This window comes from Aulonocara sp. 'chitande type north' Nkhata Bay, linkage group LG9 (assembly GCF_057382095.1).
Source record: "Aulonocara sp. 'chitande type north' Nkhata Bay isolate Kocher_YH1m ecotype deep benthic linkage group LG9, A_spYH_male_GT1.1, whole genome shotgun sequence".
NCBI lineage: Eukaryota > Metazoa > Chordata > Actinopteri > Cichliformes > Cichlidae > Aulonocara > Aulonocara sp. 'chitande type north' Nkhata Bay.
This window is the reverse complement of record NC_141352.1, coordinates 35,442,218-35,460,482: the sequence shown is the minus strand read 5'-3', so window position 1 is coordinate 35,460,482 and position 18,265 is coordinate 35,442,218. Positions and strand designations below refer to the sequence as shown.

The following is an 18,265-nucleotide window of genomic DNA, read 5'->3' as shown; positions in this document are numbered from 1 at the left end:
TGTTCATGTAGTGGTCTCTTTATAATGTCACACATTACAAAGAGACGACAAGGTAAAGGTAAGCTTTGATATAAAGATTTTACAGAGGACACAGTGTTGGTACTATGGATTTAATCTTGTAGATTACCAACATGTTAACAATACACACCACACTTATTAGTCAGTATTTAAGTTGCAGCTGTTATTCGAATGGATTTTGATGAATACACAGCAGTAAAAGAAAGCTATTAACTACTCGTTTCCATAACCTGGCAGTTTTGCTTCCCTTTCTTTCACGAGTTATATTTACAGTAAGAGTTCAAGCCTTAAGCAACCTGGAACAACTTCAATGTCTTGCCGTGGCTGACACTGGGGTCACTTCTGTGTGCATCTATTTGAATGCTATTCTTGTAGTGACAGGCAGAGATCGAAATAAGGCTGAAGGAGGATGAAGAGGCATGGGAGCCACCTGCTTGCTGACACGGTCCACAGTGCAAACCCGCTCGGCAGTCACCTGCCTCTCCGTCACATTCCTCACCTGATCTATTTCTGGAGTGCTCTGGAGTGCATGTTAGTGGAGAGGACCCACAATCAGTTTGCAAAATTGTGTTATCTATCACATGAAAAGCAGAATTTCTCACGGAGATCTCCATAACAGGCACACACAGCGACGCGTGTTATTTAATCAACATGGATTTCTAAGTGATTGAATTCCAGGAGAAATATATTCCACGTTTGCTAACAGCGTGTTCTCTCAGAGCTTTCTCCCAATTAGTCGCTGTGACATTTTCAAAACAAATCATCACCTTCATACCAAACTGTAGAGGGAAACTTGCCAGGCCTGACAAATGCCCGTCTAGTTTGTTAGTTTGTGAATATCTCCTCTGTGCCGTACAGTCGGTTGCAGTGTTGGGAATTAGATGTCTTCAAGGGAGTTTGGAGCAGTGGATTAAATCTCTATTTAGAGCTGGTGATTGCCAGAAATGGAAGGTCCTCTAGAACTGATCAACAAACAAGGCTTCAGCATCCTCCGGCCATATACAAGCCCCCCCCCCCCCAAGTCTTTCCTTTCCATATTCTCTGCTGGGGTATGTCTGCCCTGTATGCCTCACACTCCCCTCTTTTCCTTTCATCTTCTTGTGAAAATTCATTAGGTACTGTACGCATGTCTTCCAGGCTTCAAAGGACGTTGATAAAACACTGCATGCGCAACCTTAATCAGCTTGATCCACTTGATGTAGAGCTGAAGTGAGGTGGGTCTATATCTCTCTCACGCTCGCGTCTTCCTTCTTTCTCTCTCTCTCGATATGCTTTCAGGCTGTTTGCTTTCTTAAATGAATGTAATGGTACAAACGGAGGATAAATTGCCTTTCTGTGCGCTCCATCTCATCACATCCATCCCACAGGGCCCTTTCCAAAGTGGTAGGTTAAAAACAAAAGAGAGAAAAAAAAGAAGAAGAAGAAAAAAAAAGAATGAAAGCAGACCAGGAAAATAATTCACTTGCCTTGCCTGGGAGATACTCATTGCTATCTGTGTGGAAACCCCTGCGATAAGGCTGATGTGCATTTGGTGCATTAGGCCTCCTGCACTATCGCCGCTGCACAGAGCGGGCTGGGAGAAAAGGGCAAAAGTCTGTGCGCAAATGTGTGTCTTTGTGTTGGAGCTGTCCCCTCATTTGTAACCTATCTACAGATATTACGTGGGGCTTTTCCAAAGCCATACAGGGACTGAAACGTCTAAAAAGCTGTGTGCACAGATTGTCCTGTGGGTACAGCTAGCTGAGCGCCTTGAGGATTCACCCGAGGACTCATCCATTTCATCCTCAGTGCTCTTAACAATACCTAACATTCCAGATTAAGGAACAGGGAATACGCCTTACAATTACTGAGGCACTAATATCAAAGCTACACACAGACACTCAGGGAAAAGAATGGAAAACTCACAAGGATTTTTTCTCAGAGACTAAATGCTTCCAAGGCTCTGGGACTCAAACTGGACTGACAAAAAGAAACCAAACACAGTTATGTGACTAACTGCTTTAACAGCAAGTCAGTAAAGCGTAATTCGTTACAGCTAATGTATGTGTCTCATTAAAGCAAAACTGTTCCTTGATGCTAGACATATCAATCCGACTCCCTCGGGGACATGAAGAAAATGTTATTAGCGGCTCACGAGCCGTTATTAAAGCCTTAACGCTGTTACAAGGGTCGTAAAAGATTCATTTGTTTACCAATGAATTATTGAGAGGTAGGATTTAATCAAAGCTACAGATGTTGCAGTCAGAAAGTGTTGTTAATCTCGCTTTGATTGCGTCCAAATGAAAATATAGACTATAAAAATCACAGAGACTGATTGCAGATTGTAGAGTTAATTACAGTCGCCAAAATAAGAGAGCAAACAATAAAAAAGTGATTACTTCAGACTGATTCAGCGATCATTGTGGGGTGGGGGGGCTTTGCCGTTCAATGAGAACTTACTCTTCATCTGCATTACTGTAATAGAGTCATCCAGCGGTCCATTCAGACATTACAGCACGTAACACAACTGAAGATTGTGCATCTGTGTTGGAATGTGACTGTTGTGGTTCCTCATCTGAAGACAATGACAGGGGTAATAAGGAACGATTGGGAGGATAACAGCTCCACTGCCCTGTGGTTATGAACCAACTTGGCGGGGGGGGGTCTCAACGTTTCCCACCTTAAAAGTCAACATCTTTGGGCAGAATCACGAGGCGATGATGGGGGGATGCTCAGAAAATGTTCCTTTGAGATGAAAAGCCTGACCTTTTTATCAGCAGCAGAAAATGCATTAGCAGCCTCATAATTCAATTTCACGACCATGCAAAGTGGAGGATTTGACTGAGTTTCAGTGCGGCGAGAGCGAGGAGAAAAACACGGCGCTGAGTGTTTCTTTGGGTTGTTTTCCTCTCTTCGCTGCTTGCTTGCCAAACTCTGCAGAGCTGCTGAGTTGCAGAGGACTTCAAGGGCTTTGCACAGCTGAGCGCCGTGAGCTCCGTATCGTTTCTCCACCCGCCGTCGCTGCCACCGCCACCGCCACCGCCACCACCTCTTCTTCTGTGTCTCCCTGACTCTGTCTTGCCCGTGCTCTAAGAGGCTTTAGAAAGTCAACTGGGTAATCGGAGCAGCAGTCAATCAAATTGCACTCTCAAAGGTGATGCTTTGTTTCACGCCCGCTTCCCAAAAACCCCGTGGAGCCTGGCACCTGTCAGGTTGTCGTTCTGAAACGCGGCATCCAGTCCCAGTCACCCAAACCATTTTTGGCAGATGGAAGGGTTGACTTGTCAACCGCCTGTCAAGAAATGAGGTCACTCCATTTTGCTAGGTCTTACCTTTTTTTTTTTTAATAAGGTGAAACGAAACAAACTTAAAAGGAAACGCTGTTCGGGTGTTTACGTCTGCCTCACTCTCATGTAAGCTCCGTAACAGAGCAAGTGCAATTTACTCTGTGTGCAGTGTGACAAATGATATTTACCTTTACTTTATATAAGGCGTTAACAAAACTGAACATAATTAAATCCCAGCTGTCTATTGGTGCCCTTCAGTTTTACTGAGTCTGACAGCATTGTCAAAACAGCACTGGAGCTGCCAGTTCTAATAACATGGAGGTAAGTAATAAATTGTCAAATGAGCTCTTGTTGTACGGTGATCTCACGGAGGAACAGTAAAACTTGATACGACAGCACGGGCGGGATCTCTGGACGCCCACACCGACCAGGGGTCCTCGTATCTCTAAGGGTTTTATAGGCTCAGGTCTGACTCATTCCAGCTTTACAGTCACAGTGACCTTCCTATTAGAGCTCCATTACCAAAGGTCTATTAGAGAGAGGGGAGCATACCCAGGCTATTTTTCCAGCTGTGGCCTCATCTTATGAACTGTAGTAGATAAACAAGTATGCAGCTTTGTTAGCTGCCCAGAGTCACGGGTGAATTAAGGCATTAAATGAAAGCACTTGTATGTAAAAACAAGAAGTAAAAGTGAGTCACAGATGCAAAACCAAAATCTACAGAAAACAGGATCTGATCTGCAAGCAGCTGGACCCCACCTCCTCTGAAAAGGACCACCGCCCAAAACCAAACCAAAGGGCCACTAAGCAGCTCTGCTTAGTTTACTGAAGCTAAAGAAAGATTTTCCATCTAATTAAACGTATTTTGCTGTAATGAGTGTTTCTTCTCCATTCACCTCTTTTGAATCTTTGTGTATTTATACACCACTTTTTCTCGTCTCCCTCCGCTCACCTCCAACAGATTGCAGTGGATAGCCACCCCTCCCTGAACCTGGTTATGCTGAAGGTTTCTTCCTGTTAATAGGGAGTTCTTCATTCCCTTTGTCACCGAGTGCTTGCTCTTGGGCATGTGCTCTCAGATTGTTGGGGTTTTCTCTGTATTACTGTAGGGTCTTTACATTGCAAGAGCCTTGAGGCCTGTTGTTTTGATTGTGTGCTATATGAATAAAACTGAATGGAACTGAATTTGATTAACGAAAGTTCTGAGATGATGTTAAACAGACAAGTGGGAACTTCGACTGCTGGACGCATGAGGATTGTTTCAAAGCTACGCAAATGAGCGAAGGAAGAAAGAAAACTAATCGGCTAAGGCAGGTTCATATACAAGTTCTCTGTCTCTGTTGAGTATTTAATATGTTTTGTTTTGTAGGCTTTATTTTGATTGGCACATATGGTCTTAGCTAATATTAACCTAATTCTCTTTTCTTGGTTCCTGACAAGATTTATGCAACAGTGCCTTGCTTCTAGTGATCATATGAAAATCAGGAGTTCTGACATCGTATTAATCACATATAATATTATTTACTTGCCGGTATTTATTTGCTGGTCACAAATAAACTGCTTGTTTTAAAATGTTCTTATGCAACATTCATTTTTGGCATGACATGCAATAAATGTGTTTACTTTTTAGACAGTGTATACTGTTGCACACTACAGATGCTTTTTGTTATGAAGTGCACAGGGTCATGTGGTAGAAATTGATCAGGTTAAAAGGCAATGACACGTTTTTTTATATAGCAGTTCTAACCGCAGACCTCAACTCTGTCAGAGTATCACTCAAACAACCGAGTAAAACAGGATCCTTAATCTGTCGCTTTGATCACAGTGTTTCTCCTGGGCCTCCTCAGAAGGAAGTAACAGTATCCAGGTCAGGGTTAAATGCTGCTCATTCTTCTCTTTCATACTGAAAACTGACATCCGCGAATGAGCCGAGCTCAATGAACAATATTCAACTTTTCTTTCCTTTTTTTTTTCTTCACCTCATACACGAACTTCATGTCATCGCTGCCGATGCTCCAAAATAAGAAGCAAGTGTCAGGATTAAAAAGTGAAGAAAGAAAGTGTAAGTCATATAACTGCAAGGTAAATCAAAAGTTCTCACTCCAATCTCGCTGCCTCGATACATGGATTAGTCAGAAATGATTGTAAATTCTGTTGTGTCTGCGCCCTATTCTTGACAATGAAAGTTCCATTAAGTTTAATTTAGAAATGCAAATTACTGTTTATGTTTGTTATGATAGACAAGTGACAGGAGTCTTGAAATGCAGATGTGTTGCTAGCTCTTTTTTTTCTTTCAAATTGCAAATAGAAAGCCTCTGAGCGAAATAAGAACCAGAGAATATTATTATTCTCAAAGGCAGAAAGGCAAATATTACATGCATTCAAGCTTTGGCTGGAATACACAAGATATGCAAAGCAGCAAGAGGTGCAAAACACAAACGCGCTGTTGAACATGGAGTGCACATTTCCAATCAATTCACAACATTTGCGACGCCTAATCCCATCCCTACATAGAAGAAAATCCATACTGTGCTATCAGTACTCAAGGCTCAGACCCCAAACTTACTGTAAGCTTGGATTTATGATTAACATGCACCACTATGTAGGCATTAGATGCTGAGAGAAACATGTAAAGATGTGTCCGAAACACAGCTATAACAAGAGAAAGGAAGAAGAAAAGACAGAAGAGTTGACAATCAGACCCATCATACAGGGAAACTGTTGCTTTCTCCGAGATGATCAATAAGCAGATTGATGGTTAAATGTCCTTTTCTGGCAGTTAAGTCGTTCACATGGTTGTCTCACACTAAGGCTTTCACACTGTATCCCTGCACAGAGCGTCTGGAGTGCATCACTGACCAGCATGTTGTGATCTGACTACACACAGCTGCTGAAAACCAATCAAACATTCTTTATTCACCATCAGTTCCTCCATAAGAAGTTTGCAGTTGCTATGACTACAAAAACACTACCTGTAGAAACGTGCAGACATGACCTTGACTTTAAAAATATGAATCAGTGGCTTTTATCCATACCTATGGATGTTTTGGTAAATGGATTAATTCAGCGATCACAGGAAACAGACAACTTCATCATCTCTACTGACAGAGGATCTTCCTCCTTAAACACATAGACACACACAGGGAGTTGGTTCAGCCTCCTCCAACACTAAAAGCTGATTTAGCTGCAACTCTTGGTTGAGCCTATGACGTAACCTAGGCGAGCAACGATGCTTGTGCTTTGTGCTTTCTTGTTAACTACCTTGTGGTCGTGTCCCAGTGTTTTATATGCAGTGCTAGCCACCAGAGGATCAAATAAAATGCTGGGATTTCTGGGTTTTTTCCCCTCCCGAGATGCCACCCTTTGTTGCAGTTTTTTTTTACTTCTGTGTACATTCCTTCACATCTATTCTGAAACTATCCACTTGTGAGCTACGACAATTCTCTCTAATAATTGATCCCATTGATCCATTCAAAAAAACGCAGTGCAAAAGTAGCCTGAAACACACAGGAGGAATGTAACATACTCACAGTAGTTGCAGGATGTGTTAAGGCTACGTCTAGTTACATTTCCATGATATGCCATAGTGATTTGTGATTACGTTGGATCCCCAGTTAACACATACGTCCCCTGTTAACACATACGTGCCTAGAAGTGAAAGGTCACGTGCCCCCAAGTGACAGCTGTCAATCACAGGATGTGGGAATTATCCAGCGCCCTAAGGTTATGGGAGACCATGAGAATAGCAGGCTCCTAATGTGACCACACTGACTGGTGAGAATTCTCGATTGCTAAAAACACAGTACAACTGAGCTGAAAAACGAGCATTTTTTTGAGCTGGCAAACTATATTTAACCACTTTTATTTACAATGAATTTCACAGGGGGGTTTACTGCGTGCTTTGTCCCACAAGGCCTTCTCTTCTTTAAATTTAAAAAATAAACAGAAAAGAAAGAAAGAAAAGCACTCTACTTTTGAATCACAGCAACAAATTAAAACACACACACACGATGGGAGGGCAACACTGGCTTCACACTGGATTTTTGGCACCTATTAAAAGAGTAATATCAAACATGGCATTGTCTTCACATCAAATATTTATATTAAAGCAGACTTCCCTCCTTTGTCTAGAAAGCCGGTATAATGTGCCTGTCTGGAAAGGGATGTGAGAAGTCATGGAGTATTACCTGTGATCCAAGAGTAATGGAAAGAAAAAAAAGTGCAACTGCTTGATGTGGAATTGTAACACATGGAGAATTACTGATAATCTGCTGTTATTCTTTCACCTAGGTGCTTGCACAGGAGGAATGTCTTGTGGGACGGAGCGTGCAGTGAAACCTCGTGTGAAATCCATTGTTTTTCTGCAAAGTACGAGTCACCCACGACAAGTAGAAGCGAACAAATACAATCACATTACTGTGTATAAATTATAGATGAGGTGTAAAGCAACTACACTGATGCAAAGGCGCAATGCTAGTTAGTGTCGTTTGAATGAACAAGAAAGGTATAGAGTTTAAAAAAGCACTGCTTTTTGGGGCATCCTTTACCTGTCTGGAGCTGCGGGGCGTCCATTGCGAGGCTTGTTGACCTGGGCGTACAGCGCCTCCAGGGGAGGACCGTTGTCTTGAAGGTTCAGGGAAGGAGGATGCGGGTTCAGAGGACTCTGGGGGAGATGGTAGGGGTGGCTGTAGGGGTCTATGGTGCTGCTGTCTATTGATGAGCACAGCGATCCAATGCCGGCGTAAGTGTGGTCCTCGTCTGAGCTGAAGGTGTGGCTGACGACATCTTGGATCTCTGCGTACTCTCTCTCTTTTGCCTGCTTCTCACGGAGTTCCCGCGTCTTGGCCTGTATTCTGTCAGGAACACAATGAAGGGGAAATGTCAGGCAGGAGTTCTGAATTAGTGTGCACAAACACAACAAAAAAAAGCCAGATTAATGGTATAATATTTTAAGGATTCAGTAGTTTTGAGTTATCTAAAAAGGTTATTTCGAGATATGCAAATAATAATTAATTCTGCTTCTGAAGCTGAAATGTATCATACATATATAATAAGGAAGTAATGAGATAAAGCAACGCAGCTTACAGCAAACTTTCACATATTGATCATATATAAGGAGGAGATTCTCAGAGGTAAACCTCTAACGTGGCTTTCTTCTCTCGGCCCTCTAACAAAATAAGGTAGGAGGGAAACAGTTAGGCCTCATCTACGTCCTTCCTGCCCCTTCCTTCCCCTCCATGCGGCTGCTCTCCGCAGGATCACTTCCACAGAGCAGCCCCTTTCACGGGGCTTTCCTGTGTCAGAGAGGGGTTCCATGTGAATGCCCGTCTGTCTGCAACTAACAAGGCTCAGTCAGGGTGCTGCACGGGAGGGAGGAGAGCTTGCTTTGTGGGAGAAGAGGGATGTACAGTGAGGCGAAGAGAGGAAAAGGGGTGAGGACAGCAGGAGGAGGAGGAAGGAGGGGGGGCACCTCCCACTGTGGTGACCCTGGCAGCAGTCTCTGCACTGCTCACTGGTTCCAGATGTTGTATGTGCTGCAGGGTAACTCGCTCATCCACACACGCACGGACACAAGCACGCTACCTCCCACCCGTGCTACATCTCCCTCTTACCTCAGGTCATAACCGACCTCTGATCCCCAACTGCGGCTCCTCGCAGATGATTGGCAGGTTTTGAAAGGAACTAGAACCCCCACACCCCCCACAGAAGTCTCCATCTCATGTGTGTGTATTTTAATAACATTAATCACATTTCAAACAATCACCATTTTTCAGTGCTGAATTAACCCAATTCCCTCTTCCAACCCGTAGACCGCCTTGTTTATTTTTAGCTGTCCAAAATCCCATTTTCTCAGCATTATCTGCAGAATGAGATTTTGATGGAGTCCTGATGCAATGTTGCATGATGTGCAGTCATCTATAAAGCCCCGAAGCTAGTTTGGTGTATTTTTGCATGGCTCTGTACGAGGTAAACAATGGAAATGATCGGCTTAGCTGTGTGTAGTTGTCAGAAAGTCCAACAAGGGGGGGAAAGAAAAAAAAGACACTAAATCCCAGAAGCCTTTTCACCTGCCATCTGGCTAAAGTGATGTCAGATCTCTGCCAGGAAGGACCAGACAATGATGTTACCACAGGTTCACGGAAGTCCACTGGGATCTCAAGACCCTCTGGCATTTTATGGACTAATCAGATTCATGAAAACGGCAATATTGACATTTGGGATGAGATAATGGCCGGGGCTAGACTGGCGACATCAAGCTAAAAGAGAGAGACTTCTCCTCCAGGCCTCAGGAGTCCGGCATGGATAAGGCTAATAGGTGCATTTCAATAAGACGATCTTAACAAGCAAAAAACTGCAAAATTATGAGTCATGCTGCTTCCGCCACTGGCTTTATTACATCTGCATTCTGTGTTGTAACTTTGTTGCTTTTATGTAATAAAAATGTGTTCAAAAAAAAAAAGGCTTTCATTTCAGCATATCTAATGCTTAATTTTTCATGAGCAAAGCCACGGCTCGTCTGGTTGTAGAAAAGATTTGTTTGCGTGTTTTAGGAGAAAACATATCAGCAATCCAAACCTGTTGCTCTGCTGTCAAAGCAAGACTTATCTTTTGGATGTCAGACAGAAAAAGGCTGGGTTGTGACGCGGTGTTGAGTTTTCATCTGTGGCCAGGTGGCAGCGGCTTTTCTCTGTGCCAAGCTGAGATTTGAAACGTGACTACTGGAAATGTAGCAGATGTAAAATGTGCGTTAATATACATTTTGAATTATGAACTTTAAACACACTGATGTGTCTCCAGTTTCTGCTGCTGCAGTGTCATCCAGCACTGCAAAAACACTCAAATACTTCAACAACTACTTGATGGAATAACATCAAAAAATGTTGGGAAATATTTGCAAAACCAGGAGAATGAACCGGAACGAGACACTGACAGGCGTGTGTGTGTGTGTGTGTGTGTGTGTGTGTGTGTGTGTGTGTGTGTGTGTGTGTGTGTGCGCGCGCATGCGTGTGTTTGAAATTTGAAGCTTCGAGTGAAATGTCTTACGCAAACCTCTTTTACCATAGAGACATCCCACAACATAATATTATCACAATACTTCACCCACGATGTGACATTACAGCGACATTTTGTGATATGCTGAGTATTGTGCTAACATATATTGTGATTTATTGCTTTTTTCCCCAACAGCAAATTATGTCCTCGAGATTAAACTTTGTCAGTATGTGTTTGATCTAATAAAAGAAAATTATCTCACTTCAGTTTTATTTTTTTGCTACAAAATGAGATTGTCAAGCACATTTCCAGTTCTATAGGAATATCACTAAAAACAATCAGCTGACAGCCGGTGCTTGTATATATGTCGGGATGTATGTATGCATGTGTGTATGTGTGGAAGAGCATGTCCTCTTTTAGGATTTTCTGATTTGGATGTTTGTCAGCGAACATTTTCTCGGGTGGTGGTGGATGAGATGAGCCCTTTTGTTTGTAACATTCCCGGATATTATTATTTTAATGTATTTAGTAAAGTATCCATATATTGCGTCTGTATCAATAGATGCATGGTGATATTTTATCGATATCCTTGTATCGATAAAATATCACCATGCAAAATACAATATTTTCCCCAACGCTATTACAGCGGAGCCATTTTGACATGATATATTAGAAATACACAGCTGTTACTAATCACACTAATTGAGGCTCTGTACTAAACAAAACAGAACCTCCTGCAATGAGGAACACCTGTGTTTATTTATATTTCATGCAAAATGGCTGAAAACACAATTCTCAATCTACAGTCGCAAAAACCTTTAACTTTCCAGGCAAAACCATCACAGACGCATCAGAGGACTTCCATTGGTACTCAAAACCGAACAAGTCTCAAATAATTCGACCCATTAGTATAAAAATGAGCATTCGTCACACAGTACGTGAAAAAGTTTCATTTCTACAAAAACTCCAAAATATGGAGTAGAAACAAGAACGAAGAACACAACTCCTGTGCTGTAGTTGTTATCTGTAAACTCTTCTCGTGAATTATCATTCCATGTACAAGAACGTGGTGTACAATACTGCAGCTGCTCAAATGGCATCTATAAATACTCTTCTAGATTGTTCTCTTCTCTCCTGTGTTTCTCAGATTGCTTCCATCTATTGTTGGTGTCAAACCTGAACAAGTGTGAACAACTCTGAGCTGCTGTGTTCATGAAATTGCGCTAATCTACGCTTAGTTGCGGTAAACGTCTGCCGACTGCAGAAGTACAAAAACTGGCTTTTTGTAACTCATGACATAGAGACTATTTGCTCAGAGTATAGCTGAGCAATTCAAAAAATAACTGCAATAAAGGTCACATAAAGGTCACATAAAGATCAGGGAGCCATCGTGGTGCAAGTCGAAAGCTGAACAAGTCTTGATATAACCACAACCACAGGAAACTGTGTTGGAATTTAGAAGCCGTTTTTCTGCTCTCTAATATGCTCATTAGCCCCGAAACCTCACACACCTGCTAACTGCATTCTTTGTGGGCAACCTGTGACTGCTGCTCCACTTCCAGGTCCTCTCATTCCCCCTGCCTTCTCCTCAGAGGCCACCCCTGCACTGCACCGTATATACTCCATTAGCCAATTAATGGCCCGGCATGTTAACACTGAGGAAAGTGCTGCCCACACTAAACACATTATTACTATCACATTATTACAGCCCCAATTACCAGGCCATCTCCTCTCGTCTCCTCTTTCCACATACTACATTTTTATAGTTGGCACGCCAAGGACACGATTCAAGCTCTACTTCTCCGGCTGGATTTTTATTCCAAGCATACTGTTGAAACTAAAGAAGAAGCGACAATTTGCCCATCCCAGGAGTGCCTCTGTATTTTTGTACCTCTTAAATTAAATGCGATGCCTGCTTACTTCATAACGGTGGAGTGGAAAGGCATTTCCTGCTGGTGAACAGACAGTCTAGACAGTCTAATGCGGGGAGGCTTTCAGGGCAGTTAAAGTTCAGCCCCTAATCCACTGACTGACCGTGTCTTCAGCAAAATTATGTGTCAGCCAGATGACGCCGCTCTCCCTTTAACATTTCAGCTTTCTCTCTGTTATTCTCCTTGTCAAACCGCATGCTCGCGCCAACTAAAGCTGGATTTGTAATGACGCCGTTACTATTAGCTGAACAGCGAGAAAAGAGGGCCGCGTGAAGCAATTACTTGAACTCTTCGTGTCGCTGGAGGAGAGTCCTGGTGTGAACTGGTGGCAACATGTCAGCTCGAGTCCTTTCTCTTCCGAGCTGAGTGAATCTCATTGTTAATCCTGCACTTGCTGTTGTTTGGACCAACAAAGCGAGCAGACTCCTTCTCCATATGTTTGTCAATCTTTAATCTACCCCAAAGGACACAAGGAGGAGATGGGAAGAGGCGGCGGCGGCGGTGCTGGTGGTGGGGGGCGTCTTTACTCTCCTACATTCATTTTGAAGTCAGCACGCTTGGAAGTTTCGAAACCATGCCTCTTCAATATGCATTGTTACCACGGCGGATGAAACAGAATGTATTTGCCATCTTACTTTCGCATCCAGCCGCCTTGAATAGATTTTTTTTTCAATACTCCCTCATCAAAAACGTGTTCTATTATTCTGAAAGTGCAGACGGAGTGCAGCATACATCTGAATCTAATCAAAGCGCGGTAAGTGACTCTGCTCGCAGCTGCCTGCGCAGAAGCGCAAAGCTCTGATAGCGCAGCTTTTCTGTTGACACTTGGCCCGCGACATAGTAGCGCAATCACAGAGATAATTGTTCGAGTTCCGCGGTCCTGATTCGCAGCGCTAATAATCGGATTAACTTGCTGTAGGTATCAATATAATTACAAAAGTAATCACCCATCCCAATCAACCCGGTTGGAGCTTCCTTTGAACTCGCTATGCAAATGAGACTCGAATAGGATACTGAAATAATTAGGTGGTTCGACAAAATGGAACAATATCACTGGTACTGTGATCACTGGGAAGGAAAAGAAGAACTTTAAAGTCTAGGATCTTCATTCAGTGGGACAAAGTATCTTTAAGCTGAGCAAAATTATAAAAAGACGTTTCATTTGTTAAATAAAAGACTTGGATTTGCCGTTTGCTGTCAGAAGTGAATTGTGCTGACTATTTCAGAAGCGTGGGTCAGGTTTTTGTTTGGTGAGACTCAGCAGGAAGTGTAACAACAAACAACAGGAAGCAGGTCATTGTCCAGGAAAGAAAAAAAAGAAGAGGAAAGAAAAAAGAGAGATAGTTTCTGCTGTGTTGTGGGGAGCGGGAACAAGGAGAGTGGCGCTGGAGTGCTGGCTGCTGATTAGAAGCCATGCGGAGCCAAGCAGATAAGAGAGAATGGACATCATAATCAGCAGCTGCAGAGAAAGACAGACGACAATGGAGTTGAGTCCAAGAGAAAAATGAAGGAAGACCATTGTCAGGTTGGCTTTGTGCACTTCCCACACTTTGGCCAAGGAAACATAGTTTCGGGGCGAACACGTGCAGCGATAACACAGAGACTGATAGAAGCTCCATCAGCACCACCACAACCATGCTTCTTTCTCTGTCACGCCTCGCTCCCCCACAGCTGTCTCCATGAATGAGAACCACAGACGCCCGGGATCCAATCAGAGTGCTGGGTATTTTCACGGTCCTCTCCATAGGAGCCAATCAGATAGAGCTGTCTTAGGCGCTGTCCAGTGGCTCAAAAAAACAAAGCAAAAAAGAATAATGGCCGCCTCTGCTGAGCTGAACATGGATTTATATCAGCCGGACCACAGGTTATAATGATGGGACATGAAGCAGCCAATCACACGAGCTGTATCCAATCTGCCAGATTTTTTTTTGCAAAACAAATCCTGCTCTTCATCAAGTGGGTCCGGCGCACTGTGGATGTAATGGAGTCTAAATTTTATGTACTCTCTTCTCCATCATTTTCAGTCTATAAGTGGCTGACAAGATATCAATGGAGGAGAACGGCTTTATGCAAAATAAATGGATTGTATCAGCGAGGAAGCACGGGCCAAGAATACACTGCATGAATCACATCAAGGTCAGAGTTTTAAATATATGACCATGGCTACCTTACTGCAGGGTAAAAAGGGGACAGGCTTTATGAATTAATCTGTTTCACCTCTTCAATGACTCCTATTTTGAATCACTAAAAGCCCCTGTCACAACTGTCTGCTCCAATTAATGACAGCGAATGTCAGCTGAGCTGGGAGTCTGGCCGCGGCCCATCCCGGGTCGCGGTGACGTGCTGTGCCGGTTGACGATTGCCAGCTTGGGAAGCCCGGTGAGTTCTGATCCATAATTTCATAAAAGCCCTCTGGAACGCCGCGTCTCTGTGTCAGCAGAGCAATCAATCACAGCACGAGCTGTACACGTTAGAGCTACGACAATCAAATGTAGCACCTCAGGAGTGTAATACAGTAGCGCTACCAGAAAATACAAGAAGTAATGGATTTCTGAGCCGTCACCCTGCTGAACCCCGGTGCTTTGAATATCGACTTGGCTCCGTGGCAGGTTGGTTTATTATTGCCCACCACAATTTCCCTCAGGATCCCCTTTCCATTAACTGAGGGACAATCCTGGTCTGGCTGAGTGATGGGATTTGGGAACAGGTATAAAAGGAAAGAATTAGGCTGCTCTCCTGCAGAGGAAGCAGGGCTGGGAGCGCACACATGCAGAACGGACACAAACAAGATGGGGAATGAGGATGTACGGCGAGACAAAGCGGCGGAGAAAGAACGTCAGCTGTGAAAGACGAGATTTAAATAACGTGGACGCGTTTGGATGGAGGTGCGGGAGTGCATGTGCTCCACATATCTCGTGCCCACTGTGTCTGTGTCGATTCTGCTGCTTAGCATGACAGCTCTCTGGGAGCTGCTCAAAGAAGAAAGATCTGGATGGACCACCAGAGCCACCAGTCTCCAGGGCACGCTGATGGAAATGTGTTGGGCCACCAGCCAGAGGGGGGTCATACCCTCAATGGAGAGAGGACCTTCGTTGCAACTTATAGGTGAATACCAGCAAGAAATGCATTACAGCTTTTTGAGCAAGGCCTCCAGATGTTCCTTTCAGCTGAGAAGAGGGCCCTTTGTGACATTTGTATGTGTTTGTGTGTGTGTGCGTGTGTGTGTGCTTGCAGTTGTTTGTGTTTTCGACAGCCATCCGTCCTTCTCTTCCTTCGCTGCAACAGCGAGCGCTATCAAGTCCTATTGTTTCTATTCAATTAGCTGCCATTACCAACGGCAGTTTGATTATTGAGTTCATTTGGCTGGCGGGGAACAATGGAGGCAGCAAGCTGTCTTTTTCTTCACCAATACTGTCTAGCCCCAGAAGAGAATGAAACGGGGCTCGTCTGTGAGGGATGAGGCGCACGCAAGCAAAACCGACGCCTCGCCTCGGTTCGTTTGGACATCCCGGCGTCCACGGTGCCAGAGGACAAGAGGACAGAGGGCCAAAAGAGGAGGATGAAAAGGAACAGTGTATTCTTGAGCGATTAACAACCTGGGCGTGCTGCAGGGGAAGACAAATGGTGCGCTACATCGATTTCGCTATTACAATGAGCACTATTCAATCATGCTAAATCCACAGGGGCCTAAGAGCACCATTAGGAGGTCAGCGCCTCCGAATGGCACAGGCAACAACAATCTATAAATGATCTATTTAATGTACTGATATAAAAGAAAGGAGGGCATTTCACAAATTGACATCAGAGTGCTTTCCCAGAATTTCCCAACTGTGCCTCTGCCATTTTGTTAATTAGGTAGTTTGCTAATTTTCCAGTAATCACAGTGGGGGGGGGGGGGGGGGGGGGGTGTTTCTTCCCCACTTTGTTCAGTTTAGACTGAAATCATTACAGTGCTGAAGCTCTCTTTGAGTACTCACCTCTCTTGTTCCAGTCTCATCTGCTGGGTCTCCTCTTCTGATGCCTGCATGTCCTCTGCTTTGGATTTAGTGGAGCTCCTCCTCTCCATCTTGTCGTCCAGCCGCTCGTCCTTCCGGTTCTTTCCAAACCTGGAAAAGAGAAAAGGTTTGGATTTATATTTGGGAAGCAGCTCAAAGGGAGCGTCCTTGGGAAGCCATCCATTATTGGAAGAATAAGAATAATGTGAATGTAATCAGAGTGCATCAAGACATATCAAATGATAAGACGACACACTGGCGATAGCTATCGCCAGTGTGTGAATGTGTGTGTGAATGGGTGGATGACTGAATGTAGTGTAAAGCGCTTTGGGGTCCTATGGACTAGAAAAGCGCTATACAAATGCAGGCCATTTACCATTTACCAATTCCCACCCTACCAACTGTCCACACAACACAGCAGAAAAGATTCAGCTATGGTATAAAAAGTAACTCTGCTTCCACTTTCTTCCTCTGTAGTTGATTACATTACACATATGGCCCACTGTGATCAAAAGTGTGCCAGACCAGTGAAAGCTCCCCTTTCACTCAGTGTAAAGAACTTCAACTACATATTTAGAGCCTTCTGTTTGACACCTGTGGTTTAGATGTTTGAAAGCTGTGCAACCAGGACAACTGGAAAGCTGGCTGATATCTCTAACACTCTGGCCAATGCAAACTTTTACAATTTAATGACAGGAGTGAGACACTGGTCTGGACATATATGAGGCAAGGTGAGGGACAAGCTGAGAGCATGATTCTCGTCAGATATGCTATGCACTTGGCAAGTCAAATGAGTGGAGAGCGTCTGAAGACAGAGCGTGAGAAAATGATGAGGAGAGGATACAGATCGCAGGCTTACAGCTGACGGGGGAGTACGGGGACATCTACAGGACCACACAGTCTCAAATGGCTTTGATATCTGATTCCATCGTCTGACTTCATCACTGCGCAGGATTACACGATAAAAGAGCAACTTCACGATGAGACTGGAACAGCAAATGCAGTTTTTATGGGAGCACGATGTCATATCCTGCTCCGTGGTGCAGCAAGCCGTGGAGGAAGTGAAAAACATGTACACAATGGAAGGATGAAAGGTACCAAGGGAGTGCACATCTGTACACCACACAGCAGCTCTATGCATGGCACACTGTCTGCTCTGGCATGACATCATGTTGCTGTGCTGGTGATTTGGCCAGTTTTTTTTTGTCATAGTTTTCTCAGTATAGACTTTTACAATAGCTATAAAACAAATGAATCCAATCATCAGTCAATCATCTTTCACAAAGCTCAGTGGAGTTTAAAAGTGTGACGTGAGAAGAAATTTAACAAAAACAGGACTGGAATTTATTGATCCATTGGAACAAAACTCTGCGTTCTTGCATTACAAACACCAACATCGCTTCTGATGTCCCCTCTGGGCTTTTGTTTTTTTGACCACTCCCCTCTAACTTCAGACAGAGAAGACATCAAGCTCTGTGCGCTCCAAGCCCCACGATGCTGGGGATGGTATGGTGCCAAGTTTATTATACTTTTTTTTTTCCATGGCTGTTCTTTATTTGACAGTTTGAGAACTTTCTCTAAAAGCTGAAAAAAGATTACATCAGACATGGTTCACTTAGGGCCAGTGAAAGGAAATATATTCATGAAATGGGAGACTGGTTCCCTCAAGGATGTTTATTATTCTACTTTACATTAAAAGCAGCCTGGACCTTTGTGCAAATGGCTTCTCTTTTGGTAGCACCTGTTTTGGAATTGCAATCTTTCGAATGTGCTACAGGAGACCCGAGTTTGTGGCTTCGTAAAGAGCCCAGAGGCAAAGGGAGTGATATGTGGGCTCTTTTGTAGCACAGATAGCATACATTACCTGATTAATTAATCAACAAATGGCTCTAGTGAAGGCATAAAACTCTGTGCTAGAGCTGGGAATGATAATAATAATGAACCTGCTATCTATCATCAGGGCAGGTGACAGCTTCCCTGGCTTCCCTTCAAGGACTTTCATTAACTTCCTGAAAGAAGTTGACCTTTCTGTTTTCAACACATAAATATGCTAAAAAGCACG

At 43.7% G+C, this 18,265-nt stretch overlaps 1 protein-coding gene across 3 annotated transcripts in view; it reads right to left on the bottom strand.

The window, feature by feature from the left end:
- The window catches only part of LOC147322725 (partitioning defective 3 homolog), a 355,660-nt gene that overhangs the window by 68,806 nt on the left and 268,589 nt on the right, over nucleotides 1-18,265 (bottom strand). For all 3 annotated transcript variants that reach the window (XM_086307269.1, XM_086307271.1, XM_086307270.1), the window contains 2 exons: nucleotides 16,186-16,314; nucleotides 7,832-8,137 (listed from right to left, as the gene is read on the bottom strand). In XM_086307269.1, the coding sequence (XP_086163395.1) occupies nucleotides 7,832-8,137; nucleotides 16,186-16,314 (435 nt within the window). The remainder of the gene's footprint in view (nucleotides 1-7,831; nucleotides 8,138-16,185; nucleotides 16,315-18,265) is intronic.